The sequence below is a fragment of the Dreissena polymorpha genome, chromosome 4 (genome assembly GCF_020536995.1).
Source record: "Dreissena polymorpha isolate Duluth1 chromosome 4, UMN_Dpol_1.0, whole genome shotgun sequence".
Classification (NCBI taxonomy): domain Eukaryota; kingdom Metazoa; phylum Mollusca; class Bivalvia; order Myida; family Dreissenidae; genus Dreissena; species Dreissena polymorpha.
In genome coordinates, this window is record NC_068358.1 from 105,875,300 (window position 1) to 105,895,407 (window position 20,108).

A 20,108-nucleotide genomic window follows, 5' to 3' on the forward strand; every position below is an offset into this window, starting at 1 on the left:
AGCAGTATTGAATTTTCATTAAAACAATTAGTTGGTCCTTTATTTAAGGCAAGTTTCCGATTGCCCAAACAGTACAAAACAGCACAATACAGCACAATACAAACCAACATAAACACAAAATATGAATAAAGCTGTGGTCACCGCCTTGGAACGGTCAATGCAAAGCATTGGGGGTTTAAACCTGGTTATAGAGATATAAAAGGGAATTAAAACGCATTCAATTTAATTACTATTTAGTTACTCAATTGCATTGAAGATACAGGAGTAACAGAGTTACAACTTTTTGACGAACGATCAAATAAAACTATTAACAATTGTCAACTACATTCCTTCTTTATAGAAACAGATTTGAGAATATAGCGTCATGGAGTTAATATCTCAGATAATCATCGCGCAAATACAGGAAGAAGCAGCAATAATGGGTGTAAAAATTCCATATTACATAGCTTGGTTGTTTATGTGACTGCTAAAAAAATAAAATAATTAAATCAAACAAGAAACGCCTATCAGAGAGAAAATATAAATAAAATGGAACGTTATAAGCAATATCGATCAACGCGACGGTTTTCTACTAACTGAAACTCGTCCTCGCACCATGAATCACCGTCGCTAGTGTCACGTGGTCGGGTTGTGACCCTGACAGGGATAGATTTTCCTTTCACATCCGTTCAATGATCAACCGGAAGTTGAATTGTACTATCGCCTCTAGAATTTCCGTCGTTTCCGACGATTTCATTTGATGGATGCCCATGTATCGTGGTGGTATTAGTCTGTGTATTGCGATTTGCATTCACAATGGGGGACCCTTGACTCCTCGGTATACGCGATGCGATAAGTGGAACGTTCGTATCTAGTCCTGTAATGGGGACATCGTGTCCTGGATGGTCAGGGACGTGAGATGGGGTCTCATAATGTTGCTATTTTCTAGGTATACTTCCACATGCCGAATTCTGTCTTCACACTCGGTTACTCGAGACATAGCTTGTATCGAGATGTTGGAGAGAGACTGGAGGGTTGATGAAGTCACGGATTTTACATTGCTCCAACACTCCAAGATATCAGCCTTTATTGCGAGATTTGTCGATATAAGTTGGCTTATTTGTTGCGTTTTTCAACAAGTGCCACCTCGTTAGCACACTGACATTTTACTGGCACATTGTTGCGTTTATACAGATATTTTTCGGGATTTGCCGGCACTAATCATGGCTTTGATGACAGAGTAATCTCCCCCCTCAGTCACTTCAATGATAAAGTAAAGATCCTGTGCCAGGCGCGTAGCTACAGGTTCCCATGACCCCGTTAACATTCGTCGTTTAAGATTCTCATTCCGATCAAAGGAAAAATCGTGATCTACTTCTTTCAACTGTTCAAAATATTCACATCTCAGTCTATCTAAATCATACTCTTCAGATGCGTATTTGTGCAAAAGAAGTTGTACACACTTATCTTTTTGCATTCTCTCTGTACATTTCCACCAGCTCGTTGTACTCATGCAATGCCCTCTTGTCAGCATCAGCCATAATGTATACGTCAGTCGTATCATCATGAGTCACGTCTTCACCTGATATGCTATTCGTGTCCGTGTCACGTGATTCAATAGTGGTTAATTGTTGGTGGCCCGAGCGGTCGACACGACTCTGTCCTTGTGTGAGTAATCCAGTTAAATCCTCACCAAACATGTCCATCAACAGCTTTGTAATCCCGTGATTCCAATTTAATACAAGCGCAATCAATAGAGTACAAAACGCAGTATATAAACGAAATCATGCAGTCACGTGATGCGCGCTACTCGTATAATTCTCGTGCATCACATGAATGCATGTTACACCGTCAAACTATAGTTTTGCACCTCATATACACCGCTTTACACCTCATTATGAATAATTTCAATTAATAAACAATTTCTACTACTTCTACTTCTACTTCTTTACTTCCTACATTCAATTGCTGACTGACAGGAAGGCGACTGTCTGGGGACAGATAAATGTTAAAAGTCACGTGTTACGTAATAATTTCAATAAAACATTACTTTTTTTTTTAACCGATCAAAACATACATATACAGTAATTATTTGTTTATAAACACAAATACTATGGAAACACCTACTTTATCGTCATATAATCCCAAACAAGTAATCAGAATGATAGATTTGACCAAGATCCACAGTATTTAATACAATTAATCGCTATTGTGTGAATTTCACGACACTCCTACTAGGGCAAGAACAGAAAGTTAACATAAACAGAAAGAACTACTGTAGGTAATGGTATAGACATTTTTCATATATTGGTCGTTTACTTCTAAAATACATTTTTAGCAAAGTATATTGCTCTATAAAGCATTAAATTAATATTTGAATCACCGTGTAGTAACTTTTTTTAGAAACGCTTCGATGAGACTACTCTAAAAACAAGTGATATTTCGGTCATTAGACTATCTTTCTAAATGATATATAAGGCTTTCACAAAACAACGTCATTTGCTAATTTATACTTTAACAAACAAATTTGTTAGGTAATTGAGATTCACTATAATTCCATTCAACTGCCGCGCTATAACTATTTGTTAGAATCGTCTCAGAGAGGCGACTCAAACAACAAGACACAACACAGCAACAAATTTCACAAGACAACAATTTTAACAATACATTAATATTTAATTTGTGTATATTTTCCTTGTCTAGTGTGTCGAATAAATTAATATTTAATTTGTGTATATTTTCCTTGTCTAGTGTGTCGAATAAATAGGTATTGGAATCGTCTTAACTAGACGACCCCAACAATAAGTTATAAGAAAGAAAGTAATACAATGCAATATTTATTAATTTTGTTTTACATTTCATACATTCGGCAAGGTATCAAAACATCACAAATTAATGAATATAAACTACGGCGGCATAAAGGGGACATAGGCAATATTTTATTTAACTATTTTCTATGACGTGCGCACGTCATAGTTATGACGTGCCCACGTCATAGCTTTGACGTGCGCACGTCATAGTTAAAACGTGCGCACGCCATAGTTATGACGTGCGCACGTCATAACTATGACGTGCGCACGTCATAGAAATAGTTAAATAAAATATTTCCTGTTATATTATTTAACTATTTCTATGACGTGCGCACGTCATAGCTATCGCGTGCGCACGTCATAGCCTTGACGTGCGCACGTCATAACTATGACGTGCGCACGTCATAACTTTGACGTGCGCATGTCATAACTTTGACGTGCGCATGTCATGTCTATCGCGTGCGCACGTCATAGCTTTGACGTGCGCACGTCATAACTATGACGTGCGCACGTCATAACTTTGACGTGCGCATGTCATGTCTATCGCGTGCGCACGTCATAGCTATGACGTGCGCACGTCATAGAGACTGTTAAATAAAATATTGCCTATGTCCCCTTTATGCCACACACTTAGTCAGAAAAACACCACTGGTCCAGAGACGTTTCTGTCTCTACATGTACGAGGATTTCTCCTTCGATACACAGTTAATCGTCTAGCCCATCGCGAATCATTCGCCAGACTATTTTCATCATCACTGATAACGAGTATGTCATCAGCTCTGCCATCATCGTCAGATAAATGCACAACGTTCACAGTAGCGCTGCCATCGTCGTTATCGTCGTCGTCAGATAAATGCATGACGTTCCCAAAAGCGCTATCATCATCGTCGTCGTCGTCACCAGATGAATGCACGAGGTTCACAATATCGCTGCCATCGTCGTCATCGTCAGATGAATGCATGACGTTCCCAGTAGCGCTATCATCATCGTCGTCGTCGTCGTAACCAGATGAATGCACGACGTTCCCAGTTGCGCTGCTATCGTCGTCATCGTCGTCGTAAGATGAATGCACGACGTTCCCAGAAGCGCTAACATCGTCGTCGTCACCAGATGAATGTACGACGTTCACAATAGCGCTGCCCTCGTCGTCATCGCCAGATGAATACATGACGCTAACACTAGCGCTGTCATCGTCGTCGTAGTCAGCCTCGTATGGCTGTTCGTTGGCATCCATGCCGCTGTCACTGGTCACGTTGACAAATCGCTGTCACCGATAACGTTATCTTCGCCGCTGATTTCAACACTCGGTCGGTCCATATCAATGTCAACCTCTCCGCCGAAGTCTAAAAGGACTTCGTCGAGATAATAATCTATCTCAAAGTTTAATTCTTTTGTGGTGAAGACTGGCTGGAGCGATGAAAAGTCCTCTATTTCTTGCAATAAGTTAAATGTCGAGTCATCACTACTTACTTCTTCGTCATAAGCAGCTGGTGTGGCATTTGTGTCCCTAGAGGCTGAAACTGCTTTGTCGTATGCAGCTTGTTTGGCGAAGTTGTGGCACATAATAAGATGCCTGAATAAATATCCACGTCTGACGAACATCCCTCTATAACACACTTCCAGCTTCGATCTTTTAGAACATGACATTCCTGTTTATGGCTATGTGTGTAGGACTTGTCACATATATCACATGGATATCATGTCATATCTAAACACTAAGTGGCTTTGCCTATTACAATCAATTGATTTATATACAGTCCATACATAGGATTGCACGCCATCCTCAACGATATCACTGACGGTGCATATGTATAAAAGACGATGATATTAAAAACTATTGTGTATAAACTTTACACAATATTTCACGGCATCTCTTTGCATACAGGTAGATATCTCTGACAGTCCATTTTACATTCTTTTTATGCATAGATACAATACGTTATTTACATCACTACAGGATTCGCATTAATAATTTTGTGAACGGAACACATAACTATTAGATATTTACAACGCTTTGTTATACAAATCAATTTCCTTCCAAACATTAATACTAAAATGTATGCAAGTGTATCAACTGTAGTTTACTCTGTCAACATTACAAATTATCACACATTGTCTTATACTGCTTAAGTTGTACACACGTATTTACATTTAAGTTTACTGTCCGGTTGAAGTACAATAAAACTTCGTTACAACACATTTCATTGATTTCCTTGTATGTTTAATTCTGCAATATTTTGCGGAGCTCTACATGCTGTGTTGCGCTTCGGACATGCCACATTTTCAGACGTAACACATTCATCACGAACATCACTTTTGGCACATGTTTCTTCACTATTGTCCGACGTCTCAATCGGAAATAACAGATTTAATGGTCGTTTCAGAACTCGACCTGAAGATAACTTCACCTCTCCTGATCTACCTTTGTTATCACTACTCACATTTAGTCTGGTCAATCTAGCAATTTTCCAGCAACTTCTTGGCAGGTCATCCTTCACAAGAGTTACGTCCCCTACACTGTGCACACTTTCCAACTGAATTCTTCCAGTTTTTCGTTTTGTTTGAAGTCTCTCTCTTAAGCTTAAGAGAAATTCATATTTCCAAATTTTCCAGAATTTATCCAAGAGCAGGTTACGTTTTTTCCACATATCTAGTAGTTTATCTGCTGAGCTTTCACAAGAGACATAAGTTCGATCACTCTCCATATCTTCTGTGTAAGGTGCTCCAACTCTTGGATTCAAGCTGAGAAAATGCATTGGTGTATGTTTGAATGAATGTGATCACCAACATACACTAATGGTCAGGAGTTCACTACAGCTTCAACTTCTTATAACACTGTAAGCATGTGTACCATTGTCAATAGTTTTCTAACTAATGTTTTTTCTCAAAGCTCTTTTCACTAACCCAACATACCTTTCGTAGAAACCTCCACACCAAGGCGCTCTGTCAACAATATAGTGCCACTGGACCCCTTTAGCCGAAAAATAGTCCAGCACAAGCTTCAAAAGCGGTTTTTAAATTAAATTCATATTTACTTAATTTTCCTTCAATCAATATTCAGACCAAATTACAGCTATTTGATCAACTTGTTTTACCCATTTTAAATTATGGCTCAGAAATATGGGGCTTAAATGAATCCATGACACTTGAAAGAGTACATTTAAGTTTCAGTAAAAAAATATTAGGTGTGAAAATTCAAACTCAAAATAATTTTGTGTATGGAGAACTTGGTAGAACATCCTTAATCGTGAGACGTGCAGTTATTGTAATAAGGTATAGGCTTAAAGTTACCCAGTTAGAAAACCATAAATATGTTAAGTGTATATATTTACATATGTGTAACATTTTGAGAAGTAAACCAAATATGCACACATGGGCAAAAGCTGTTTGTAACTTGTTGCAGTCCTTGGAATTACATTATTCGTGGATAAACCAAGGAGAAGGTGATAATAAGTGTTTTTTATCTATTGTTACATCCAGATTAAATGATGCTTTTATACAAAATTGGATGTCTGAACTGAGTAATTCATCAAGAGCAGTAAGTTATAATCTTTTTTGTAAATTTGAATCCCAGCCTTGTTTAAATGATGTTACTATTGATACGTTAAGGTTTAATCTGTGCCGACTAAGAGTATCCTCTCATAGATTAGAAATAGAGTCAGACAGATGGCATAAACCAGAATCTATACCAGTCCAAGAAAGAAAATGTCAACATTGCAATGTCTTGGAGGATGAATTTCATTTTTTGTTTGTATGTTCCTTATACAATGATATTAGAAAAAAAAACATTAAGCAATATTACCGGAAAAGACCAAATATTCCAAAATTTATAGAGTCAATGCAATCTGATAACCAAACAATTAACAGAAACTTATGTTCATAAAGCAATTATTCAAAGAAATGTATATAAATATTATTTTGAGTAATTTGCATGTCAGAAAAGTTGACATCTCGCTGTCAATAGCGCTTTTTATGTTAACATTATGTTGAAATACATGTATCTTTTTATAATGTATGTAAAGAACATAATATAGTTTGAATATGATCAATCATGTCATGAACTTGTATTTATTGATGACCACTTGCATGCATTTTGTTTGTATAAATATATTCGACATACATGTGTACTCATGGACTGTAATGTCTAATGTATCTTGAATAAACCAACCATGTGATATAATTGACTTGTATTTTAGAACATCTAATTGTCCACAAGTTTGTTAGTTACAAGTCTCTTACTATCACACACTGTTCTACCACTCTAAAACATATTATGTATAAATGCACTAGTATCATTAAAATGTTCCTCATCAAACGAATTTTGTTACTCCGGGTTAGTACAAAGTATTTTTATAATTACATATGACTAATGAAGACCAATAGATGTAATTACAGTATATGTGCATTAATGTTAGTTAGTTAGCCTCATTTCAATACGACGTTGATAGTGTTGGACATATTTAATTACACATACACTTTCGATAATTATTTATGTACTAGTGTAATATAAACTAATGCATGTATGTATCGTTGCAATTAAACGTTTTACTTCTTTGTATAACTATATTTTGTATTATCATAAACTTTTTACTTTGTTAACACTGTATGCTTGCTGTGTCCACTTGTGCATTTGGCCTTCTTGATGTATTGTTTAATAAACCATACTATACTAAACCATCTCTAATATTGCTTGGGTCTGAGCGAAAAATGATGGAAGCTGCTAAAATGGCCCATAAGAACATTCTTTCTTACAATTTTTTTTTTAGTTTTTTTTTCAAGAAACTTCTAACAATATTATATCAAACACTATCTTACGAATGGTTTGTATTCCAGACCACTATTATTTTAAATAATTAAAAGCGTGCTTGACGAATTGCACTAACCATAAGCTAATAATAGTAAAAATGTTCATATGATCATTCTGATTGTGAATATTCATAAAATGTAGGTTTGTATTGATTTGATAATACAGAGTTTTGGTAGGAGAGGTTGGTACGGACAAAAGAAATGAGTTTTTGCCAATGTGTAAACAGGTTCAAATTTTAAGATTCATACACTTTTTTAAGGTCTTACCATCTGCAAACATTATACAAATATACTCTTTAATGATGTTACTACGTTGGTGGCTCAAGTGAGACTGGCTTATCAGCTCACTGTACAATGTAATAGTAAGGTTATTCAAGCAGGCGGCTATCTACAGTCTGTATCTAGTTACACTATGCAACATCCCCTTTGTTTTGTAAAGATAAAAATTTGTCTTCAATAAAAGTTTGTTATAACATAGTCACAATTAATCATAATTATGTTTATATTAATAATTTGATGTTTTGATCAATGTTACATAAACATCAACAACATTCTGAACATTTACTTAGTCCATTCATTTTCTGCGTATCGCTGACTCGGTTGCACTATTCTACATGATCGTGTCTGATAAGGGGAAATGGGCTAATCTACAGGAACAGAGGGATGTTGAATATTCAATGCACTATTGTTTGTTGGTTGTTTGACCTGTTTATCAGTGCTTGAATGATTTCTTGCCAAAACATCAGGTGTAAAATCTGATATCTCTGGGAAATCCTCATTGGTTCTGATGAGGTAGCGACGATTTCTCCTGTAAACCTGACCAGAAGGTGTTTGTATTATGTAAGAGTTAGCATTGTGTATTTCGATAACCTTAGCTGGTTTCCAGAGTTTTCCTATCTGGAACCTCACAGTTTCATTCAAATGTAATCTGGGGAGCGGTTTTGCGGTTTTGTCATAATTGTTTTTCTGTTTATTTTTGGAAGTTTGAATTGAAGATCGGACAAAGTCTGGGTTAACGACTTTGGGCAGAAGCTGGGTAACCGTTGTAGGCATAATTGACCTAGTTCTCCTACTCATCAGCAACTGCACGGGTGACCGATTGCAATCTGAGAGTGGAGTGTTCTTATACTCTAGCAAGGCTAAGTATGGTTCATGGCCACTGTCTTTTGCTTTTTGTAGCAGTCTTTTTACAGTTTGTACTGTCCGTTCAGCAAGTCCGTTTGACTTTGGATAATGTGGACTAGATGTGACATGCTCAATATGCCATGATTTGACAAAATTTCGAAATACGTCCTATGTATACTGAGGTCCGTTGTCACTGAAAATACGCATCGGAATGCCATGGGTACTGAAGCGTGACTTCAGTTTTCTGATAACTGTTGTGGACAGCATGTCCGGAAGTTTGTCTATTTCAAAGTATCTGCTGTAGTAGTCTACTACGAGCAAATAGTCATTTCCATCAAAATGGAATATGTCTGTGGCAACCTCCTGCCATGGACCCTGCGGAATTTCATGGGGTGTTAACGGTTCTTTTTGGTTTGAGTTTCTATGCGATAAGCAAATTGTACAGCTCATTATGTACTCAGTAATTTGCTTGCACATTCCTGTCCAGAACATAACGTCTTTGGCTCTTTGTGTGCTTTTTTCAATGCCCATGTGACCTAAATGAACTTCTTCTAACAAGTGTGGTCGGAGTCTCTTGGGAATGACCAGTGTCTGCCCTCTAAAAATTAGGTCATCGGCAGTGGAAAGTTCGTCCCTGTGATTGAAATACTCGCGTATCATGTCAGGGCAATCTGACCTAGAACTCGGCCATCCTCTAACTATAGTCTGTATCAGGGCTATCATCTGTAGGTCAGTTCTTGTCTCGTTTCTCACGTTTTCTAGACTTCGGTCAGTATAGGTCATGCTCGAGAGCACCGTGTGAACGTGAAGGTCAAGACCTTCGATTTCAGAACAGTCTGACATTGGCTGTCGTGACAGGAAATCCCCGATGGGAACTTCTTTCCCGCTCACATGTCTAACATCAAGGTCATATTTTTGCAAACTAAGCATCATCCTTTGCAAACGAGGTGGTGCTGCATGTAATGGCTTCTTCATGATCGCAGATAAGGGCTTATGGTCAGAATGAACAATTACATGTCTGCCATATACGTACTGGTGAAAACGCTGGCATGCGAACACTATAGCTAGCATTTCACGTTCAATGTTTGCATAATTTCGTTCTGTCTGTGTCAATGTCTTAGATGCATATGCTACTGGCTGACCATCTTGCATGATCGCTGCACCTACACCGTTCATTGAAGCGTAACATTCAATGTAAACCGGCTTCTTGGGGTCAAAGTAAGCTAGCACTGGGCTTTGTGTTATGACCTGCTTAACTTTAGAAAAGGCATCTGATTGTGGCTGATCCCATACAAATTCAACGTCTTTTTTCAGAAGCAATCTCAATGGGCTTGTTATTTCAGCCAAATTGGGGGCAAATTTCTGCAGATAAGTAACCATACCCAAAAATGTTTCAAGTTCGCCGCGTGTCTTTGGTGCTTCTACATTGACACATGCCTCAATCGTAGTACTGTCTGGTTTCAGTCCAGATGACGTGATCACGTGACCAAAGAATGGTACTTCGGACAATCCAATACGACATTTGTCGGGATTAAATTTTATGCCATTTTCACGTGCACGTTGAAGCGTAGCAGTGAGATTTCTGTCATGCTCAATTCTTGTACGTCCACTTATTAATATGTCATCAACTATTGTGCGTACACCTGTCAGGTCCCCGAATATCTCCTCAATTTTCTGTACAAAAATGTCCTGAGATGATTTTATCCCAAAAGGAAGTCGGAGATAACGATATCTGCCAAATGGGGTACTGAATGTTGTCAGGTAAGATGACTTTTCGTCAAGCCTTACACTCCAGTAAGCATGTGTAATGTCTAATAGACTGAAATATTTGCATTCAGCTAACTGTGACGTCACGTCGTCAAGTGTTGGCATAGGGTAATGTGGTCTTCGAATAGCGTCATTCAGTGCTTTTGGGTCAAGACATATTCTTAACTGTCCAGTGTTCGGCTTTTCGACCACTACAAGTGAATTTACCCAGTCTGTGGGTGTATTGACCTTAGCAATTATGTCATTGTTTTCCATTCGGTCAAGCTCTTCGCGTAGTCTATTGCGTAATGCTTCCGGAACTCTCCTAGGAGGATTAACGACTGGTATAGCATCTGGCTTCAAATGAAGCTTGCAAGTGCCAGGGATGACCCCAATACCTTCAAAGAGGTCTTTGTAATCTGATAACACACTTTCTTTATTTAATTCTTGGGATGGGCAATCAACAGTACACGTCAGCTGAATTAATCCTAGATCGGTTGATGTTTTCAGGCTTAAGAGAGGTACCGACGGGGAATCTACAACATGAAACCACGTGCTCACAGTTTTGTCTTTGTGTGAACATCGCAATTTGATTTTCCCTACAACTGGAAGTCTGTTACCTGTATGGGCAGTCAAAATGTCAGTAGGGGGTTCCAATGGGGAATGAATGTTCAGACCATTAAACTCTTTCTTCGGCAGAATGTTTACTGAACTTCCAGTATCCATTTTAAAACTAATGGGACATTTATTAGGGCCAATGGGGAGACGAATCATTGCACGATCGGTAAAACAAAATGTGCTTACCGTGTCAATATTGAATCCATCTACATCCGATGTTACATCATGACTAATTGTGTCATTGTCCACAGTGTGTATATTATTGTTTTTAGAACGGCAACACATTGCGAAATGGTTAAGTTTGTTGCACTTGCGGCACTGCTTTCCTTTTGCTGGACATTGTCCAAAGTTGTGAAATGTATCACAGTTGAAACACGGCTTGTGTTTGGTAGGTAGACTTGGACCTGCATCAGTAGCTGTCGTCCGACGTTGTTGTCGTTGGCGATGCGGTTGCATCGGTTTAGGGTGCACTGGCCTGGATCGGCACGCGTCTTCTTCGTTGTTCATGGAGCGCAGCTGCTCCCTTGAGTACTCCAGACTTTGCGCAGTCTGTACGGCTACATCGAGTGTCAACCCTGCACCGATGTTGATTAGCTTCTCGCGTAACTTTGGCGAATTTGTGCCAAAAACGATCCTATCTCGAATCATTTCGTCCGTCTTTTCGGCAAAGTTGCAGTCTTGTGCAATAAGTTGCAAGCGTGTAATATATGCATCAATGGAGTCGTTGTCCTGCATCTGTTTGTAAAACTTGTACCGGGCAAAGATCGGATTTAACTTTGGCTGCACGTAATTTCTGAAACGTTCATAATATGTTTTTATCTTCTTTGCATTTTCTGGTGAAATGTCTTTCCACGTGCTGTGAATGTCACGTCCTCTGTCACCAATCCACAATAAGAAATATGATACATGCTCTTCCTCTGATTTGTTCTTCAAAGGTCCACTAAACATGAGTTTCACGTGACGTTCAAATTTGTCGAATGCTTCGGGTAAATTGGACGAGTTCCAGTCCATTCGCGGAGCTTGGATGCCACTTAAATCCATTTTTTAAACTTATGTGATGTGGATAAATCACTCAAATTCTGACACCATGTTTCATGTTTGAATGTTATGCGTAGTTGTTCTTTCACTCATGTGAATAGTCTAAGTAATAACAAACACAAATGTGCGCTATACTCTTTAATGATGTTACTACGTTGGTGGCTCAAGTGAGACTGGCTTATCAGCTCACTGTACAATGTAATAGTAAGGTTATTCAAGCATGCAGCTATCTATAGTCTGTATCTAGTAACACTATGCAACAGCGTCCACATCAAGTCAAGGTAAACAATTGGTTAACAATTTCACTCAACACTTAGTATTTATATAGTACACGAACGTCATTTCGCAATTAAACTAAGTTATGGTACTGCTTGCATGTAAAATTGAAAATAAAGTGACACTACATGTGGTCTCTGTTGGTTAACTTTAAACTTCTTCAACAATTAGATCGCTTAAAATTATTTTATCAATTCTAGAAGCATCATAAGATTCATACATATAGGCATATTGTTATATACATTTACTTCTTGTAGGAGCCGCTGTTGCTTGAAACGTCCCTTTTTCGAACTTAGAACACGATCGTCCGCCATTTTGATTACAATGTTCTTTTGATTGACTTATTTTACTTTTGATTCAAAGGTCAACTTACACTAAACACTCAACTAGATTATTGGTTAAACCGGTTACGCACTTCAATCGATCACATATACGTACCAAGATTTGTATTGCGTAATGTTACGTACTGGGCCGATTTTTAAAGCGTTTTTGTAATTTTTCAATGCGTAAATACGCAGATACGCATTTTATCTTCAGCTCTGAGTGCAGGACAGATCATCTGCCTATCATACCAGTAATAACTTCATCATTCATCAATTTATGTTGATCCCGTTTGCACAAAGCTCTTACTAGAGTAGAGGTAAAAATTGTCGAGCGTGTCACGGTACCGAACTTTAGCGGGATTGTTGATTAGATGTGTAGGCGGTCCGGTTTGCTCACTCGGTAGGGCTCTAGCTGTGATAGCGGGAGGTCACGGGTTCGAGTCCCGGATTTGAGGCACACTTTTCACCATCCGACGAAAAATGTACTTCCTCTCAAAACTAGTTAACAATATATGCAGTTTCCCTTGAATCCATCCACTAAATTTTAAGTTATGCTTGCACCAGAGAATAACCATGTTTAGTTATGTTCAGCCATGTTTAGTTATGTTCAGCACACAAAAGCAAAGGGTAACAACTCTAACGAGACTATAGGACAGAGTTTCAAAGAGTTCTGGTTCTTGCATTCTGCTTTTACTCTCGATTTTCTCTCAATACATGAAGTTGTATGTTAATCCCTTTACAAATTATAATTTTATGCTTAGCACATACAAACATATCATAGAGCAATAACTCAGTTAAACCTGAAAAGTTACTGTTCTAGTACACAGCCCTACTGATAAAGTCCATCTATTATTGCATGAAGTTTTATTTGAATCCTTTTCGTTCATCCAGGGATTCGCTCAGCAAAACACAGAGAGATAGACTGATGGCAGGTGAAAAGGACTAATTGTGACCTTGATAAATGATTACCTTCGTGGGAAAAGAATTTTAATAAGAGCAACCATTCTGAACTATAGTAATGAAGTCAAATTATAAGTACAGAATTTTTTTATTGTATTTCAAATAGTCCTTACATATGATTTAACTACTTTACATGCATACATACACAATTAAATATTTAACACATATTACAACTGTAGTATAAACAAGATTTGACACTAACAATGAATAAACAAGAAACCGTCGGAGACGGGTGATGCTCCCCAAAGGTGTTTTTTGTCACAATATTGCAATGTATATTCAGATAAAAGGAAACGTCTTGAGGGCACAGTAGTTGGGGGGACAAGAATTTTTTATAGAAAATTTCAAAGGGCCATAACTCTGTGAAAAATCATCCGACTATAACCCGCTGATAAAATGCACATTTCCTCTTGGTAGTGAAGCTTCCCATAAAGTTTCATTGAATTCCGGTCATTAGTTGCTGAGAAATAGCCAGGACAAGAATTGCACTATATGTACAGTAAATGGAAAATTTCAAAAATGTCAAAGGGCCATAACTCTGTGAAAAATCATTCGACCAGAACCCGCTGATAAAATGCATATCTCCTCTTGGTAGTGAAGCTTCCCATAAAGTTTCATTGAATTCCGGTCATTAGTTGCTGAGAAATAGCCCGGAAAAAAATTGTGCACAGACGGACACACGGACAGACGAAGCGGTGACTATATGCTCCCCCCCCCAAAATAAATTTTGGGGAGCATAATAAATCATCTAACCAGAACCCACAAATAACATGCGCATCTCCTCAAGGTAGTTAAGCTTCCCATAAAGCTTCATTGAATTCCAGTCAGTCGTTGGGGGGACAAGAATTGCACTATATGTACAGTTTATAGAAAATTTCAAAGGGCCATAACTCTGTGAAAAATCATCCGACCATAACCGGCTGATAATATGCACATCTCCTGTTGGTACATGTAGTGAAGCTTCCCATAAAGTTTCATTGAATTCCAGTCATTAATTGCTGAGATATAGCCCGGACAAAAATTGTGCACGGACGGACACACGCAGGGACAGACGAAGCGGCGACTATACCCTCCCCTCAAAAATTTTGGGGGAGCATAAAAAGACAACCAGGTCGCTAGTATATGGGCCATTATAAACATCTTTGCAAAATAACAAACCGCCATATAATATGAATATAACAAACTGCCATATAATATGAATAGTGTACATATGTATCTTCGCCACATAATCACATTAATTTGTACACATAATTAACAAACATTTGTAAAAAAGAGGACCATGAGGACTCTTGAACGCTTACCTGGAAAAACAATTGTAGCCCAATGTTCTAACACTCGAGACCTTGAGTTTGGGAATACTTTTGATAACAGGGGCATAATTTGATCATACATGTATTTTCCTATGTTTGTCAATTTAAAACATCTCACACCACCACAAAGGCCAATGTTGGTGACCGAGGCATAATTTGTATAAACTTATGAGAGGACTACTATATAAGTTACACACTTTATATCACAGCTGTTATTATATTATATTTACGATCATAAAATATGACCCCTGGGTTGTGGTCACCTTTGACCCCAGGGACACGATTTGAACAAACATTTAAGAGGATGTCTACACGATCTTACAAACAAAATATGAATCCCTCAGGTTTTACAATTTCAGACCGTAACATTTTTTTCAGCTTATTTCTATACAAGTCAATATAAAACTGGTGAACCCTGGGGTAAGGCCACATTTGACCCCAGGGGCATTACTTAAACTAACTTTGTACTGAACCAGTAGATAATACTACATACCAAATATGAAAATCTTGTGCTTATTTGGTTACAGATAACTGAAGATTTGTCCCAATGTAAGTCTAAGTAACACTGGTACTCCCCAGGACCAGGCCAGTTTTTACCCCAGTGGCATAATTCGAAGAAACATTGTAAAATACCACAAAACGTTGTTACACGCCAAATATTAAAACATTTTGGGGGCACTTTAAGGAAATTTTTCAGTGAACATTGCAGTTTTTAACAATTATACTACAAGACCATAAAATGAACATCCCAGAGTTCTAACCAACGGTATAGAAGGTGATATCATTAGATAAATGCACGGATGAAAGACATCACTGTATATGAATAGGTCACCATGAGCAGGTTGTGCTCAGGTGAGCTAAGAACAAGTAATTCATATTAAACTACAACTGACACCCTCTAAAGCTCAGCTATATATCAACTATAATCAGAAAAGGTGTATTAGCCTTATTAAACATCATTATCAAAACAGCGTTTCAAAAAGCATCCAATGGTATATGTATATTTCTTTTTATATAAGGAATATAAAATTATTAAAAATATTAAATATATTAAAAGGATAAGAAGTATGTTTTATACATAAATACCTATATTTTTAAAACACAAATAATACACATTTGCAAAAAATATATTCATCTCGACTTGCAGTAAAGTTGTTAACCTTGATCAGACATTTTTACATATTGCATGCATTGACCTTTCATTATTTAATCTTTTTATTTATTCATTTTTTTTCTACAATATGCAGTTTATATAACATAATGATAAAGCTGCCCTATTTACAAGCAACAACGGTCAATTACAACGTTCAGGAGTAAATTATATAAAAATTGCAAATAAATACAAATCAATATGTTAACATGTAAGTTACTGTAACTTGGTTTACTGAGCACTGTGTTTGCAAAGATATCAGTAGAATAGAACCCTTTTTTTATTTTTATAGATTCCACACTGTAGATTTATTGCTTCCTAAGAATTGTGTTAGATTTGTTGGTTGATAGTGGTCTTCTTTGCCTCAAGAAAAAACCCAGGATACTAACTAATACAAGTGTTCCGCAGTCGGAGACATATGCCCCCAAACGTGACCTTGACCGTGACCTAGTGACCTGAAAATCAATAGGGGTCATGCCAGTCATGGTCAATGTTCCTATGAAGTTTCATTATCCTAGGCCTAAGCGTTCTTGAGTTATCATCCGGAAACCATTTGGTGGACGGACTGACAGACGGACCAACATGTGCAAAACAATATATCCCTTCTTCTTCAAAAGGGTGCATAATAATACAAGAACAAAGTGTTCTCTACGCGTTTTGTGGGGTTATGTTTTGATGTAACAAGTCCTTATGACATTGAACTCTGACAAGTTGACCTCAAAATTGTTAGTCATTCTCCTTTCATCTCCAATAACCAGTATACCAGTACAAATGATTGTCAAATGGGTTCCCTAGGCACCATGCACACACAAAATGGTCTACTGACCAACTTACCCTTCATTAAAGCAATATACCCTCAAATACCTCATTTATTGAAAGGGTGGAGGGGAATACTTACCAGTATGAAAAATAACATGGGTCTCTAAAATTAACAACATATGCACAAATCTATAATAGAAAAAAAACATAATGCAATATTCATGTAAAAAATGTTTGAAGATCACAAAAAACAACAGAAACAATGGACTATAACACATTATCATGAATTACATTTAAATAATTCAATACCTATAACATTTTCATTTAAATACTAGTATTTGATTAAAATAATAATTTTGAATCAATGAAACAGACCACACAACTTCCTGTACAACAAGAAATAATGTGTAGGCTTATCATAACTTGCATTTAGTCCTTCTTCTTATTTGAATATTGTTTTCTTCTTTTATTTACAAAGGGTTATCAACCAAATCTATGAAAACTGGGAAAAAAGAGCCCCGCATAGCGGGTACCGTTTTGAATAAATGAAAGCTTGTCAGAAGAATTTTTTTTTAGAGGTCACAGTGACCTTGACCTTTGACCTAGTGACCAAAAAATAGGTGTGGCGTGTATAACTCATCAGGATGCAGCTTACATATGAAGTTTCAAAGCTGTAGGTGGAAGCACTTAATTTTAGAGCCAATATTAAGGTTTTATCACGACGCGGACGGCGGACGAGCTGGCTATGACAATACTTCAGGTTTTCTTCGAAAACAGCCGAGCTAAAAATGTTGAAAAAACAGAAGGCCCATTTGTAAAATTTATAACATTTGCAGAAAAAAGGCACAAGAAACAATGGCTGTAGTGATACAAATATTAATGCGTGTAAATGATATCCAAAAATGTAACATATAAGTCATGATAGGTTAAGAAAACAGTTCTCCAAATTATGTATAATTGTTACCTTTTACAACTTCCAGCTAATAAAAATTAGAATAGGAAAAAACAACTTTTTTAGTAAAATATTCAGCCTTATTCTGGGAAAACAGGGCTTAATGCGTGTGCATAAAGTGTTGTCCCGCTCTAAAGGGATGACACTTTCCGCTTGTATGGCATTTTTCATTTAAAGGAAGTCCGTTCTTAGCGAAATACTAGTTTTAATGTTAAGTGTTGTCCTTGGTAAGCCAATACTGTTTGCATAGTCTAATCTGGAATGACACTTTATGCAAGTGAATAATTAAGCCCCGTTTTCCCAGATCTAGGCTCAAATTGTTTCCAATGTGCTACTTTGACCAGTCGTAGTAGGCGTAGCTGGGTGCGAAGTTCTTGTCCCCCCCTGTGTGCTCATTCTCATCCTCCTCCAGCACTGAGGACTTGCCAAACACACACTCTGCATAGCTTGGAGGGGCTGAAATACAGTCATCTGTATATCAAGGATTTAACAAAACTTATGCATGTGCGTAGAGTTCCTCTTTTATAAATTTTTTGAAAATCCTGTCCGGGTAGAAAAAGTTGTCCATTTTGAGACTGTGTGAACTGCACAGGCTATTCTTGGACGACACTTTACTCCCTTGCATGAAACCCAGTTTTCACAGAACGCGGGGCATTTGTGTTCCTTTTCACACCATTGGCCTTTTTAATGCTATCAAAGAATCAAAGCCATTTCTAAAATAGGAATGATGTCTGAGAAAAAAGAACATAAGGGCTACAACGGCCCTAGATAGCTTACCTGTGTAACATTTCACGATGTAAGAATATGCTGTTAAGTTGTAAACCTGAATGTATGAGTGATAGCGCATTAGACTTTGTTTCCGTTTTTAAATTAAACTTTTTTGTGATATACTTAATTATTATTTCAGCTATATTGCCAAATTTTATAGTTTTGATAATATATTCATTTTCAAAAATCAATAATTTGTAAACAAGTTTCATGAACCTTAAAATGTTGGTATGATTGTAATATAAAGCATTGTAAACAAACACTTTTATAAAAGCTTAGAGAATAACAAAAACAACGAAGCCTCTTACCCATGACACATTGTGGAGGTTGGGAGACAGCAGGGGCTGATTGCTGAACAGCACTGAATGGGCCCAGGTTTGATGGCTGAAAAGTGCTGAAGGGGCCCCAGTTTGATGGCTGAACAGCACTGAAGGGGACCAGGTTTGCACCGTATTGTTGTTGCACCACCTGACGTAAGGGGATTGTACCAATGATCAACTCCAGGGGCACTTCAAGGTCAAAGGCGGGGCCGGCAGGTTCCACTTCAAGCTGAAAGACAAGCAAAGGAAAGTCTTACACACCTCCAGGCAAGGTCTGTAATTAACATATGAGGCTTGTTCTGCGAATACAGGGCCTATTGCATGTGCATATGGTGTCATCCCAGATTAGCCTGTGCAGTTCATGGCTTTTATGGATTTTTTTATTTAAAGCACGTCTCCTCAGTAGCCAAAACCCTGTTAAATCGGAAAGTGTCGTGTCTGATGAGGCTGTGCAGACTGCACTGTCTAATCTGGGACATTTTACAAACACGCAATAAGACCAGTTATTCCACAACATTGTAAAACATAGTATACATACAGCTTTATAGAAGGTACTATGAGCTAAAGGAACAAATACAATATTTAATTGAAATCAGCAGTTTTTTTCATATAAACTTGATCTATCAGGTTTTACAGCACTTCTATTAAAAACATATTAACAAGCAAACAATATCCAACCATGTCAACAACTTATTTATATGTATGTATAACAATATTGTTACTACAAACATAAATGCACCTGTAAAACATAATTAATATCAATGATACTGCAGCCAATCAGGTTTGACGGTGGTATGGGGGGTACACGTAAGGGTTCTCTGTTCCAAACATCACTGCCCCCAGGGAGAATAGCTTGGTGGGAAGTTACTGCAACATCTTGTTGATCTGAACGGGTCTTCTGTATAGCATGGTACATTATATACTGAAATAAAAAGGAAATTGTATATTAAGTAGACTGATGTGAAATATGTTTCCACTTTATTTAATATTGCGGAATTACAGACTGCCTGAAGTTTATTTAGCATGTCTATCGGCGTAGTATCAGCCCTCTTATTGAATACATACCGATTTTAGAAGTCAATAAATACAAAAACACGCATGTGTTATATGTCAATCTATAGTTCTTGTGTATTCTTGGAAATAACAACGAAAACTACATTTAAATTTG

General features: G+C 37.4%; 2 protein-coding genes across 6 annotated transcripts in view; both read right to left on the reverse strand.

Annotated features, from left to right (window-relative positions):
• Window positions 1-3,423: 3,423 nt before the first annotated feature.
• On the reverse strand, window positions 3,424-4,023 carry LOC127878676 (germ cell nuclear acidic protein-like). The gene has a single exon (XM_052425205.1). It carries the CDS (start codon window positions 4,021-4,023, stop codon window positions 3,424-3,426), a length of 600 nt encoding a protein of 199 aa, XP_052281165.1.
• A 9,727-nt stretch (window positions 4,024-13,750) lies between these two features.
• The window catches only part of LOC127877209 (arrestin domain-containing protein 3-like), an 80,056-nt gene continuing 73,698 nt past the window's right edge, over window positions 13,751-20,108 (reverse strand). For all 5 annotated transcript variants that reach the window (XM_052422888.1, XM_052422886.1, XM_052422885.1 and 2 more), the window contains 3 exons: window positions 19,680-19,862; window positions 18,929-19,169; window positions 13,751-18,308 (listed from right to left, as the gene is read on the reverse strand). In XM_052422888.1, the coding sequence (XP_052278848.1) occupies window positions 18,184-18,308; window positions 18,929-19,169; window positions 19,680-19,862 (549 nt within the window). In that variant the 3' untranslated portion in view covers window positions 13,751-18,183. The remainder of the gene's footprint in view (window positions 18,309-18,928; window positions 19,170-19,679; window positions 19,863-20,108) is intronic.

Bases quoted from the DNA above. Each gene is read 5' to 3' on its own strand.
- LOC127878676 (XM_052425205.1), bottom strand. From the start codon at position 4,023: ATGGATGCCAACGAACAGCCATACGAGGCTGACTACGACGACGATGAC.